General features: G+C 57.9%; 1 protein-coding gene across 3 annotated transcripts; it reads left to right on the top strand.

Moving 5' to 3' along the window:
- Positions 1-1,882: 1,882 nt before the first annotated feature.
- On the top strand, positions 1,883-10,907 carry CALY (calcyon neuron specific vesicular protein). Of its 3 annotated transcripts, none has more exons than XM_060641143.3 (6): positions 1,883-2,015; positions 8,080-8,234; positions 9,231-9,344; positions 9,949-10,062; positions 10,256-10,583; positions 10,757-10,907. In XM_060641143.3, exons 2-5 carry the CDS (start codon positions 8,100-8,102, stop codon positions 10,556-10,558), a joined length of 666 nt encoding a protein of 221 aa, XP_060497126.3. In that variant the 5' UTR covers positions 1,883-2,015; positions 8,080-8,099; the 3' UTR covers positions 10,559-10,583; positions 10,757-10,907. The 3 variants fall into 3 exon arrangements, with proteins under 3 accessions (XP_060497126.3, XP_060497129.3, XP_060497128.3); XM_060641146.3 differs by lacking the exon at positions 1,883-2,015 and adding an exon at positions 2,074-2,097; XM_060641145.3 differs by lacking the exon at positions 1,883-2,015 and adding an exon at positions 5,041-5,141.
- Positions 10,908-13,359: the final 2,452 nt, after the last annotated feature.

Raw genomic sequence — 13,359 nt, forward strand, 5'->3', positions numbered from 1 at the left:
GAACTCACGAACTGCGAGATCATGACCTGAACCGAAGTCGGAGCCTAACCGACTGAGCCACCCAGGCACCCCAAAACATCATTCTTAAATGTAAAAGCTACAATTATAAAACCTCTAGAAGAAAAAAATGAAAAAATTATCATTGGCTTGGGTTAGGTAAACAGTTCCTAAGTATTGCACCAAAAGCGTGGTACCTAAAAAAAAAAAAAAAAAAAAGGATACATTGGACTTCATCAAAATTACAAACTTTTGCACTTCCAAAGATACCATCAAGAAAGAGAAAAGACAAGTCAGAGACAGAGAGACACTGTTTGTAAATCATATATTTGATAAGGGACTTGTATCCAGAATACATCAAGAGTTCTTAGAAGTCAATAATAAGACAAACAACCCAACTGAAAAGCATTAGGAACACTTGAACAGGTATTTCACATAAGCTATGTAAGGTTCACAACATAGTGAGATATCACTCCATGTCCTAGATCAGCGCTAGGGACAGAATTGTTCCTCCCGAAATTTCTTATGTTGAAATTCCAACCCTCAGCACCTTGGAGTGTGGCTGTATTTGGATACGGGATCTTTGAAGAGATAATTGAGTTAAAATGAGGTCATATGGGGGGTTCAGTGTGCCTGACTCAGTCAGTGGAGCACGTGGCTTTTGATATTGGGGTCGTGAGTTCGAGCCCCGAGTTGGGTATAGAAATTAAATAAACTAAAAAAACAAACAAACACAAAACCCCAAAACAAACAAACAGACAAAACCAAGGTCATATGGGTGGGCCTAATCCATTCTGACTGGTGTCCTGAGAAAAGGGAGTGAGGACACAGACACACGTAGAGGGCCCACCACCCAAAGACACAAGCCAAGGACAGAAGCCTCAGAGGAGACCAACCGTACCCACACCTCGGTATCAGGAGCTGAATCCGACGTGTAGCCACCCAGTCCATAGTGCTTTGTCACAGCGGCCCTGACTGACCCATGCAGATGGCTGTTATAAAAAGACAGGCAGTAACAAGTGTTGATGATGAGGGGGAGACTGGAGCCCTCATACTTTGCTTGTGGGAGTGTAAAATGGTGCAGGCCCTCTGGAAAAGTTTAGCATTTTCTTAAGTTAGATGTAAACTACCACCTGACCGAGCAATCCCACTCTTAGGTGCCTACCCAGGAGAAGTGAAGGCCTCCGTCCACACGAAGACACGTAAGACAACGTTCAGGGCAACGTTGTCAACAACGGGCAGAACTGGAAACAGTCCGGATGCCCATCAGTGGATAAAATGGGGCCCATCCATACCACGAGGTACTATTCAACAGCAAAAGGGGATGAATCACTGATACCTGCTGTTTTCCTTGCCCTCTTACACCAGCTGGGAGCCAGGATGCGCAGCCTGACCCCAGCCAGGGGGTCCCGTCCCCCACAGCGCCCGGCCTGACCCCAGCCAGAGGAGCCACAGCACCCAGTCGCTGCGCAGACGCCTACTGAGCACTTTCTCTGGGCTGCGGCACAGCAGTGACCAAGGGTGACAGGAGGGCCCTAGGAAAGCCGACAGCCCAGGGGTTTTAGGCAGGGAGACACGAGGAGGCTCTGCTCCGGGGACGTGGAGGCCAAACCAGCCGCGCCCGAACACAGCCGGCCGAGGGCAGCAAGACGGCGAGTGTGAGCACTGACCAGGGTGGTGGGGCAGGGCCTGGACACCCTCAGGTGAGGAGCAGCCAGGGCTCGGCCCGCCAGGGCGCCTACCCCCCTGCAGCGAGGTGGTGTGAGCGTGTGAGGTGTGCGTGTAAGGCTATGGGGGAGCCCAGGCCCAGCTTCGATTGGGGGGGCACCGTGGGAGGGGAGCGGCTGCAGCAGACGCAAGTACTCCCTCCACCAGCGTCGCCCAGGCAACAGCAGCCTCGCTCTCGGCTCGGCCCCTCCCCCGCCCCGCCCCGGCTGCGAAGCGTCTGGAACCGCGTCCTTCCTCCGCACCCTCGTCCTGCGACCGCGTCCTGCAGCAGCTGCCCGTCGGAGCCGCCTGTGAGCCATTTCCCCATTTCTCCTGGTGGAGCGGGGGGAGGGGGGGCGAGTGTGCACGGGGCAGTGTGCACGGGTGTGTGAGGTACGTGTGCAGGCGCGTATGCAAGGTGCGTGTGCAGGGGTGGGAGAGTGGGGGGGGGAGGGGCACTGCGGCTGAGCCGATGGCGGCCAGGCCGAACCGGGGTCTTCCTTTGGGGTCTCTGCTGACGGAGCGGGGGTGCTGACCCCAGGCCTCCGGGAGGATCGGGGGCCTCCGCGGGGTGAGCCGCTGCCTGGACCTTCCAGAAGAACCCTAGGTGTCCAGCCTTGCAGAGACCCGACGTGCTGCCCGGATCCCCCACCCTCAGCAGAGCAGGGCAGCTGGGTGGGGGTCGTGCTGGTGACCGCAGCCCCTCTTCCCTGCAGATCTGAGAGAGCCATTGGGAGCTGGGCGTCCCCTGGGTAGGGAGGGGGCGCCAGTTGCGTCTGAGGGTGGGGGAGAGCAGGGGGGTGGGAGAAGCAGCGAGGTGGAAGGCGTCAGACGAACCAGACCCCGGGGAAGCGCTGCTGGCATCGAGAGCGGGGTGGCTGTGGCGGGGGCAGGCGCGCGGAGGGGTATCTTTCCAGAACCACCTGCCGCAGACCCAGGACGCGGGGCCACAGGTGGCTGGGATGCTGGACCAAAGCACCGCTGGGTGCGGACGTAGCTTCCCCCAACTCGGGCCTCGCGGGGCGGGGCTGGGGCCTGCAGTCCACAGACCCTTAGACCAAAAGCCAAGCCCACGACCCGCCCGCAGGGCATCTGGTGGGGCTGCGGCTAGGGCAGGGGCGGGGGGCGGAGGCCCGTGCGGAGCGCGCGGCGCCCTGCGCCCCGCAGTCACACGCACGGCCGCCACGCGCAGCACGCTCGTGCCCAGCCCGCACAAGCGCGCGCCCGGGCGCCCCGGCGCGCACCTCTCCTCGTGACGCAGCACACCGCGGGGGGGCGGGGGAAGTGGGGGCGCCAAAGCGAGTCTGTGACGCACGGACCTGCCGCCCGGCTTCGGTCGGGTTTTCAGCCGAGGGCCCCTTCCCCGCCTGGCCGTCCGCGTGTCCGTCCACCCGCACGGCTCATCCGGTACCCCTTCCCCGAACGTCGGAGAGGAGCGTGCACGGCCCCCATCCAGGAGGGCACAGCGGTGGGGGGGGGGGGGGGGGGGAGCGGATGAGCTGCTGGGGAAGACGCAGTTACGGCGCAGGGTGGAGTGAGGGGGGCAGTGGGAGCAGCAGGGGCGACCCCCCAATTCCACGGAGTTCTGTGTCTGTCGTGTGAATGAGCCCAGCCAGCCTTCCCAGAGGGTCCCCAGGTCTCAGCGACGGAAATAAATGTTCGGGGGGAGGGAGTCCCACATGCAGCCCAGCCCCCTCCCCAGCATTACGCCTGGTGGGAGGGGCACGGAACCAGAAGCGGAGGGTCCAGAAGGTCCCAAATGGCTCCTTTCCTCCGTGAAGACTTGTCGTCGCCAGCCTCCGTTGCCATGGAAACCCGCGATGACGTAACCTGGACGTCACACCGCGTCGGAGGAGTTGGAGGACCCCAGAGGCGGAACCCCTTATAGGGAGAGGCTTCCTGTGGGGAGACTGTGCAGACTCCGCGCACACCCGGCCTTCCAGCGGGGGTGGCCAACCACGGCCTGGCGGGAGTGCGGGAGGCGACACACTGGGCCCCTCCGCACTCTCCTCTGTGAATCGAAGGCCGATGGGGGGGGGGGGGGCGGGGCTCCGCTGCTAGAAGGCCCAGGCACACCCTTCCCGCCCCCACGAAGCTTCTCTCAAGCCCTGAGCTCTTGTTGCCCCCACCTCCCACCGCCCCCCTCCCCCCGCCCCCGGCTCTCCTGTCAGTCCCTCCCTCCGTGGCCCCTTCCCAGCGCTTTGGAGCCACATTTCCTTCCTTGCACGGGAAAGCCCGACATCTCTGTTTCTATTCTGATGGTCCCTTCTCCATCTCTGCCTCACCGAGCGCGGACGTGGTCTGCGTGGTTCTCCTGCAGACTAACCAATTGGTGCCAATGTGCCCCAGGCGGATCCCCTGCCAAGCCAGACTGTCCTCAGGAAAAGCCCTCCAGCAGGGGGTGGGAGTGGGGGGCGCTTTGCCGTCCTGTAAGGGCGCCCGGGCCAGGCTCGTAAATCCAAGGAGGAGCCCCAGCTCAGGGCCCTAGTAGGACCTCCCTCCCCGGGGCGCCCGGGAAATCCACGATGGGGGCGCTCCTGTCTTGCCCAGCCGGCTGCTTCTCTCGCCAGCCCCACAGAGCTGCTTCCTGGCCACGCCTCCCCCGGTCCTACACAGCCCCGGCCCCCTGCCCAGCACCTCGCAGGTTCTCCATCCTGGGCATCTCTCGGCCTCTCTGCCTCTGGGTAGGGGCTCCTCCTCTATATTCCCGCCCTGACTGCTCACATCCAGAACCCACAGCAGGGCCTGGCCTCTGGGGTGTGAGACTGGCACCTGTGGGCCTGATGGGCACCTGCGCTGGTGGGGCTGTTCCAGGGAGACGCATTTGGGGGTGGCGAAGTCACCCTAGGACAGAAGTTTGGGGCTGCAGAGGCACGCGGTGTGTGTAGGGTGGGTGCTGGCATTGGCGAGGGAGGGCCCCGTGCAGTGGCCAGGGTAGGAAGCACAGCCCCTGGGGCTCCGCCCTTCGTCCTCACAAGGAAGAGGGTGGGGAGACAGCCAGGGCACAGTTGCCAAGGGACTCCCCCTGTCTGCTCAGCGGAACCCCAGGGTCCACATCCTGGGGGAGGGCATGGGGTGGCCGTGCCTCTGCCATCACAAGAGGTCATAAAACAAACGTGCAGCCTAATAATGTAACAGAAGGGCACCCCAGCCATCCACCATCCAAGCAAAGACTAGAAATCCCGACGCAGCTCCCCTCCCCGACGGGCACCGCCTCTCAGACTCTCCAGACACAGGAGCAACGATTGGTCCGGGGCCCCCAGAGTGCGTGTCTCTAAATGCCGCCGATTGGTTCCTAAAGGTTGCAGTTGGAGTTCTCTTACTATCGAACCTTCCTTTGCGCGCGGCTTCTTTTGGCCACCGTTGTTTTGTGGGACTCAGGGCTGCTCTTGCGTGAAGCTGTGACCGGTCACTTCCGTTGCTCCAAGGACTCCGTGGTAGGAACACCCCCATTTATTTACTTGTGTCACTCTGGGTGATGTGTGGTGCTGTGTGCACATTCACGCCCACCCGTCCTTCTGCTGGGTGTCCACGCTGGAGTGGGGGCTGCTCGGCGTCGGACGTGAGTGGGTTACGTGAGCGGACGCCACCCGTGTGGCATCTCTCCTGGGTCCTGACGGGCTTCAGTGTGTCCCCTTAAGCTGGTTCTAATTTATCTCCCTCGGGGACTAGTGAGGGTGAGCACCTTTTTAGTATTCGTGGCCATTGAAATCTTTTTCTGTCCATTTTTCTATTGGGTTTATCTTTTTCTTTACCAACTTGAGATGTCCGTTTTATATTTTGGTATCTGCCCTGCGTTGGCTTCCTCAGGCCGCTGTGGCAAATTACCACGAGCAGGTGGCTTAAGACAACAGACATGTATTTTTCCATCGGCTCTGGAGATGAGAAGTCGGAAATGAAGGTTGGGGCAGGGCCGTGATCCCTTTGAGGCTCTAGGGAAGATCCTTCCTGCCTCTCCTGGCTTCTGGCAGCCCCACGTGTTCCTGGGCCTGTGAATGCATCCCTCCAACCTTCTCATCTGGACCTGAGCATCTCCCCGTGTGCGTCCACATTTCTCCCTTCTGTAAGGACACCAGTCATTGGCTTAGGGCCCCTGCAGTCCGGTATGAGGTCATCTTAACTCGGTTACATCTGCAGAGACCCTGTTTGCTAGTGAGGTTACATTCACGGGTGCCAGGGGTTAGGGTTTGAATGTACCTTGTTGACGAGCCCACAAGTCCTTTGCCAGTTGCATATTGCAAACATCTCCCAGTCGTGCTTTCTGTTTCCATTCTTTAAAGCTGTGTTTTAATAAGCAGAAGTTCTTAACTTGAATGTAGCCCTTTGATGGCTAGTACTTACTTGTCATACTGAAGAACTCTTTCCCTCCCCCAGACCAGGAAAACATTCTCCTGTAGTGTCTTCCAGATGCTTTCCCAGCTTAGCTACATCCACATGGAGTAGATTTGTGTGTGTGAGGTGGGGTTTCGGTGCCTTGCTCTCCATGTGGACACATGTTTATCGAAAGGCGGCATCTCTGTCATAAATCTGTGGTCCGTGTGCACAGGCGTGTGTATACCACGCATCTGTACCACAAGGCTGCGCGACTGGCTGCACCTGGCGGACGAATCCTACCCCTCGGTCATTTTCAAGGGGTCACGTGTTCTTGTCCCCTTGGTTTTTATATAAACTTAACGATGCCGGGCATGTTCACACACAAAAGAATTCTTTTGGGCTGTGGATTGGGTGTATTGGTTCTACAGATACGTTTGGGGGGAAATGATATTTTTAAACATAGAACCTTCCCAAATCCATGACCATTTCCTACCCCACTTACTGAAAGAATTTAGGTCTCCTTCAGTGTCAGTAATGTTTTGATTGAGGTTTTCCATGATTTTCGCATTAAGTCTGGTCCTGAGTGTTTAATATTTCCAATACCGCTTAAGTAGAATCTTTGAAAAGCTTATTTCCTAATCTGTTGTCACTAATGACCCCTGAATACCTTGGATGACCCTGCTGGCCTCACTCTTCAGCCTTTGTCACTTATCTGTAGAGTCTCGTGGGTGTTCTGCACATACAAGGTGCTTCATCTGTGAGCAATGAGAGTTTGGCCTGATCTCGTCCAGGCCTGTTTTCTCTCATTCGTTTTCCCTGCCCGACAGCTGGCTAAAACCTCCTGCGCTGTGATTTATAGAACTGATAATAACAGGCCTTGATATCTCCTTCCTCACCTTAAAGGCAAAGCTTTCACTGTTTACACTGTATAAGGACAGCCTAGAGGTTTTTGTGGATAACCTTTATCATCAGATTAAGGAAGTTTCCTTCTGCCCTTAAAGTGCTAATAGATAATTAAAATAATAAATGTTGAATTTTATCAAATACTTCTCCAGGTATTATTGAAGTTGATCAGGTGATTTTTCTTCTGTATTCCTTATGGTGAAAAGACTGATCACTTTTTTAAACAAATATTTATTTTGAGAGAGAGGGGCAGAGAGAGAATCTCAACAGGCTCTGAGCTGTCAGTGCAGAGCCCGGCGTGGGGCTCGAACTCACGAACTGTGAGATCATGACCTAAGCCAACGTGGGACGCTTAACCGACTGAGCCCCCCGAGCAGCCCTTCCTTTCTTTGTTCTTATTTATCGGTCAGCCTAGAGGTAAAATCGTCTTGAGCTCCTGAGATGGGGGTGGAGGGGGTGGGGGTGCTGTGCGCTCCTCCAGGCACCTCCGCTGTCCTCAGCTGGTCTTCTGTCTCTCGTCAGGGTATTCCAGCCCTACTACTGTGCTCTGTGCAGTTAGCATTTGGATCTTCTCACTGATGTCCTTTCTGTACCTCTTCCTTACTTCCTGCATCTCCAGGAGGTTTGTCAGATAGAACACAGGACGCCCAGCTAAACTCGAATTTCAGACAAATAACTTTTTGATACGTCCTGTTTTGCATATTACATGGGACATAGACTTCAGAAAACTTCCATTGCTTATCTGAAATTCAGATTTAACCAAGTGTCCTATATTTTTATTTGCACAGTCTGGCCACCTTACTCTCCAGCCTTCTATCTGGGATCATTTTCTGTTGAGCACATAGCTGCCCTTGGAATGTGCTGGAATGTGCTAGCAGGTTGGCTAGCTGCCGGCTCTGCCGGTATTGTGTGTCTGGGCACTCCCTGGTCAGAGGCAGCACCCCTTGCATGGCTCTGGGACCCAAAGGGAGACCAGAGGGCAGGAAGGGACTAGAAGCCTATGGACGAACACACCCACTTTGTCCTGGGAGATTGGCTTGTCCCGGCCCAGGTGTGAGGAACGCCGGGGTCAGCTGGGGCCCTCTGGCTCCTGCAGCAGCCGGCATGGACGTCTGCTGGGTGCTGAGTGGCCAGTAACCTTGTGTCTACTCTGCGCAGGACGAGGACCACCCATCACCATGGTGAAGCTGGGCTGCAGCTTCTCCGGGAAGCCGGGCAAGGACCCCGGGGACCAGGATGGGGCTACCACGGACAGCGTCCCTCTGATCAGCCCCCTGGACGTCAGCCAGCTCCAGCCACCATTCCCGGACCAGGTGAGGGCCTAGACCAGCATGAGGGGGTGAGGGGCTCTTCTCAGCCTGCCCTGTGCATAGAGGGCAGTGGGGTGAGTTTTATGCAGATGTGGCCTCCCCCAACGTGCAGGAGAGCCAGCAGAGGTAGAGCCGGGCTGGACCAAAGCCCTAGTCGGCTATGGGTGATCCATGTGACCCGATCAGCTCTCTGGTCACCCAGAGTCACCCTTTCCTCATCCGTGAACGGGGGTCACTGTGAGGACTCCTACAACATCTTGCAGACAGTGCCTAGTCCATGGTGCTGCCCACAGGCGCTCAGCAAGCAAACAATTCCCATCCTTCCCTGAGGGCCTGAAACAGGGTCCTGGGGCAGGTGACCGATGGGGACCCGCTGTCAGGAGGGATGTGTGAGAAGCAGGGCTCGGCTCCAGCGTAGCCGAGCTGACTAGCATCAGGACTTGTCCCAGCAGGAGGGAGGGGGCAGGCAGCTGAAAGCTTTTGTCTGGGGGCCGTGGGGGTGGGAGCACCTCCCAGTGATCTGGGGTGGGGGGCAGCAGCCGAGTCCGCCACAGGTCTGGATCTGGTTCTCAGTAGACACGTGGGGAGGCTCAGTGCTCACCCCTTAGGAGCATTCACAAAGCACAGGACTATTTGCCTGTGCCCCAGGTGGTAGGGGCCTCAAGACTCTGGGAGCCGAGGAGAAGTCAGGGTGGACTTCCCGGAGGCAGGAGCCAAGCTGTGGAGCACCTAAAAGGGAAGCTCCTGGCCTGGCAGGGAGAGCTGACTGCAGCCCCCAGACTAAGGGGCTCCCTGTGTGGTGTGGACAGGCCCCAGGGCCGCCCGGCCCAGCAGGCTTTTGGCCTCCACCTTCCGTTGGCCTCAGCTTGTAGCCAGTGGAGCCACTAGGCAGTCCTGGCAGATGGCCAGCACCCACACCACTGCCGGGGAGCTGACCCCTGGGCCTGACCCCGCCAGTCCTCCCGGCTCAGGGTCCTCCTGGGCCATCTCTTTCCGCAGGTGGTTATCAAGACACAGACAGAATACCAGCTGTCCCCCCCGGACCAGCCAAAGAAGTTCCCCGACCTGGAGGCCCAGAAGCTGGCCTGTAACCACCCTGAGGAAGGACGCAGGGTAACCCAACCCTCCCGGGCCCATGGTGCCCAGCGGTCAGTTCCATGGGGAGTCAGGGCAGGGGAGATGGCGAGGAGGAGGCTGCAGGCCATGGGTGGCCACATCTGGGCCAGGTGGGCCGGGACCTCTTGCTCACTCGCCTGCTCTCAGGAAGAGAGAGGGACAGGACACCACCCCGTTCAGAGGCCTTCATCCTGCTATGAAGTGGATGAGAACAGCATCTGCCTTCAGAGGGGCTCCTGCCATGAGCCACCCTGGGCCCCACCTGCTCCTGCTGTGTGTCCATTTTCCCTTAGTGACCCCTGGGTTTTTCTAGGTACTATGGAAAGTCACTTATGCTATATATCTAGCTAATATTTTCACCCTTCCTGTTTTTTTAGCTCTTAAGTTCACTAAATGGTTTTGGGTTTGTTTGTTTTTTTTAATCATTTTTTGCACACCATTTCTAAAACCCTTTATTTTTCATTAGTGACACCTGTCATCTCCTTTCCTCCGTTGTTTCTGAGACAAAAGCCAAACAGAAGCGAGAGGGGCTGTGTGAGGACCGCCCTGGTCTTTCCAACAGTTTCACACCCCCCTCCTCGGGTCTCTCTCCTTCCCGCAGCTGCCCACAGCGCGGATGATCGCCTTTGCCATGGCGCTCCTGGGCTGTGTCCTGATCATGTACAAGGCCATCTGGTATGACCAGTTCACCTGCCCCGACGGCTTCCTGCTCCGGGTAAGGCCTGGCCAGCTGGGTGTACGGGGTCTGGGGTGGGGCAGGCAGCCGCGACCTTACTCTGCTCTGCTCGGGCGGGGGCGGAGGGGGGTGTCCCTGTGGAAGCACGGAGGTGGGCTGCCTCCCCTCCGCTTCTCGGGCCACGCCTAGGGAAGACCCCTGCGGCCCCGCCCTGATCCGCCCCCTCCCGCAGCACAAGATCTGCACCCCGCTGACCCTGGAGATGTACTACACCGAGATGGACCCCGAGCGCCACCGCAGCATCCTGGCGGCCATCGGGGCCTACCCGCTGAGCCGCAAGCACGGCACGGAGACGCCCTCGGCCTGGGGGGAGGGCTACCGCGCCGTCAAGGAGGGACCCAAGGCGCCCACCCAGGCGGGGGCGGCGGCGGCGGCGGCGGCGGCCACCGAGCCCCCCGGGAAGCCCTCCGCGCCGGGAGAGAAAGAGGCGGCGCGGAAGGCGGCAGGCAGCGCCCCGCCCCCGGCCCCCCAGTGATGGCCCCTCCGCACCTGCAGCCCGGGTAGGTGTGCTCAGGCGGCATGGGGGTCGTGGGCAGGGCGGGGGTCCGGTGAGCTGGAAGCCGGGGGACGGGGTTCAGCCTGGCACCTCTTCCCACGCAGGTGGGCGGCGAGGGGGGACGCGGGCCCACCTCGCAGCGCCGGCTCTCGCCCCTGCTTCCCTCTGTCTTGGCAGCGCCCCCTGCCGGCACCTGTGACCGCCCTCGCCCGACGCTCTCCCATCTCGTGGTCGTGCCCCTGCTTCCAGGACCCCTCGCTGACGCCCCCTGCCCCCGAGCTTGCAGCTCTGTTGCTTTTCTCTAAGTAAAGATTCATATCCACCTGGGCCTCTGTTTCTCCTGAGCCTCCTTGGTCCCGCTGACCTTTTCCCTGCCTTCCCAACCCCCGCCTGGGTGAGCGCCCGCTTCGTGTCTCCTCTGCTGCCTGGAGGAAGCCCCGAAGGATCCGGAAGAGCAGCAGCCACCGTGGGGGTGGGGGTGGGGGCAGTGAGGCAGCCCAGGGAAGCGGGAAGCCGCGGCCACGCAGGGAGAGGGGGAGGGCCAGCGCCCGGCATGCACAGGCCCACCGCTGCCGGGCTGCAAAGGAGTAAGTTCGCCTCTATCCAGGGCTGGGCTCCAGCCCTGACTGCTGCTTAGCCCTACATCCAGTGAGGCCCTTCCGCCTCCTACTGCCGGGCCTGGTCCTCACACACCTAACCGGTCTACCGGAGCCTCTGAATCCCCTTGTTCTGGGCAATCGCCTCACACAGGCACAAGTCACTGAAGAAATGAGCAAATGCATGGTTCCAAGGGGCCCGGGCCTCTGGAGAGGGGATGTGAGCCCATCCCTGTCTGAAAGGGGTCCCCACTCCTGGAGCACCCCTATCTCCCATTGCCTTGGAGCTAGAGGGGTGGTGGGAGGTCTGAGGATGTTGGAGCTGGCAAGAGTCTCTTCACCCAGCCCCCCCCCCCCCCCCCCACCACTACAGCACTTCGAGGCCTCAGGTCTGTTCCCACCAGGTGAGAGGTAAGCTCGGGCCCTAGTACCAAGGGCTGGGGTTAGAGATAACAACCTTGCAGGCTCATGCAGCCAGAACTAGGAAGGAAACAGGCATTTTCTGCACTGAGCAGTGTCAGGTGACATGGGGGGGGGGCCCTTTTTGGCCCTAGTGCAGTCCTGTGAGGGGACACGAGGGCTGGGCACTCAGACTGAGTGTGGGACCCTGACCTCCAGCCTCCAGCCCAGGGAGGCAAGGTGAGGGGTCTGAGTGGCTTTGGACAGCAGGCAGTGACCAGGAAGTGGATGAGACAGGTGTTTGAAGGAAACCACGGACATGCTGGAGGCCGGGGGGAGGGGGGGGGGCTTCTTCACATCAGCCCCTTCCCTGGGTGGGCGGGGCTCAATCTCAGGACTCTGGGATCATGACTTGTCCCAAAATCAAGAGTCAGACCCTTAGCTGACTGAGCCACCCAGGTGCCCCTCCATTGACAATTCTTGTCTGAATCAATAATACTATATTTTCCAAGTGGCAATTATCTAAATTCAGCACTTTTCCTACATTTAGTGGTTGACATTCTATTGGCTTACTGTAAAGAAAAGATTTCCCTTGCCCCCCTTTCCTCATTTATTTACATCAGTGTGACCCATACTCTCCCGTTTTATTCAACAGGCGACAATCTGTTACCACCACTATTAATTCTTATGTCCACATGTTTCATTCCGGGCTGGTGGAAGGCATCCTATTGACGTGCCCTCATCAGTCTCGGGCGCTTCCTAGCTTTCTGGAGCAAAGATGCTCCAGGCCCCTCTTGTGCTAGCCACCAAGATCTGGGTGTGGTTGTGGGTGTGGCTTCAGGCACATTCAGTGGAGAGAGCCGGGGTGTGATACATACATACACACATTCATCCGCACACAGTCCGTATTTCCCTCCTCCCTGTGAGTGCACGTATACACCTGTGCACGTGTGTGCAAGTGTCTACACCTGTACAGACACAACCCACATTTGATCAATACAATATATCCATACATCTATGGACTATCTATGAGTGCACCTACGACATACACGAGTCTCCAGGCGTTCATACCGATACTTCTAATCCCACCCCAGAACCTCGGGGTTTATTCCAGCTCCCCCTTTCCTCGCTGATACCTCCATCCTCCAACAGGGAGAAACCTGGTTCCTGTTTTCCTCAATATACTTATTTGCTTAGTCTTAGAACGCACTGGAATCCTTTTCAGAAGTGGTAACCCATACCATGGCACAAGTAAGCGTGCAAACTAGAGTCTGGTGCTCGTTTAGAGTTCTGTCTTTAACTTGGGGATTTACAGTCAAAATGCTGTGTTCAAGTTACGCGGTTTCTTCTTCACATCAGTGTGGCTGTGTCACTCCTCTGAAACATAGCGGAATCGCTTCGTACTACTAGCACTGTTTCAGGGTCCTTCTCCCATTTGGCTGATTTTATCCTATCATTTTTAGCATGTAAAACGTGAACACGGCTCCAAACGGTGTGTCCCACCCCCGAGGGAGATCAGTCTTCGTTACCAGCTCAGCCTGTCTTTTTGCACAGATGCACCTGCATTGTATTTCTATTTGACACTTTTCACTAGAAGGATTTCTTTTCCCCACACAAACAACAACCAAATCTCCAGTCCCCCAGTACCAGCCGGTGTCCTACAGTTCAGTGCTATGACACCTCTTCCTCAGCGCCGGCACAGACCCCACAAGTGAAGGGCTCAGCCTCAAGAGCCCGCTCCCGATTCCGACGCCGGTCAAAAGTATTGGGGCCTCAGGCCACATG

The sequence above is a fragment of the Panthera onca genome, chromosome D2 (assembly GCF_046562875.1).
Source record: "Panthera onca isolate mPanOnc1 chromosome D2, mPanOnc1 haplotype 2, whole genome shotgun sequence".
NCBI lineage: Eukaryota > Metazoa > Chordata > Mammalia > Carnivora > Felidae > Panthera > Panthera onca.

What these genes read in the sequence shown, in the direction of transcription:
- CALY (XM_060641143.3), top strand. Translation starts at nt 8,100, where the DNA reads ATGGTGAAGCTGGGCTGCAGCTTCTCCGGGAAGCCGGGCAAGGACCCC. An exon ending in AGCCACCATTCCCGGACCAG is followed by an intron (nt 8,235 to 9,230) that starts GTGAGGGCCTAG and finishes CTCTTTCCGCAG; the next exon opens with GTGGTTATCAAGACACAGAC. An exon ending in CCGACGGCTTCCTGCTCCGG is followed by an intron (nt 10,063 to 10,255) that starts GTAAGGCCTGGC and finishes CCCCTCCCGCAG; the next exon opens with CACAAGATCTGCACCCCGCT.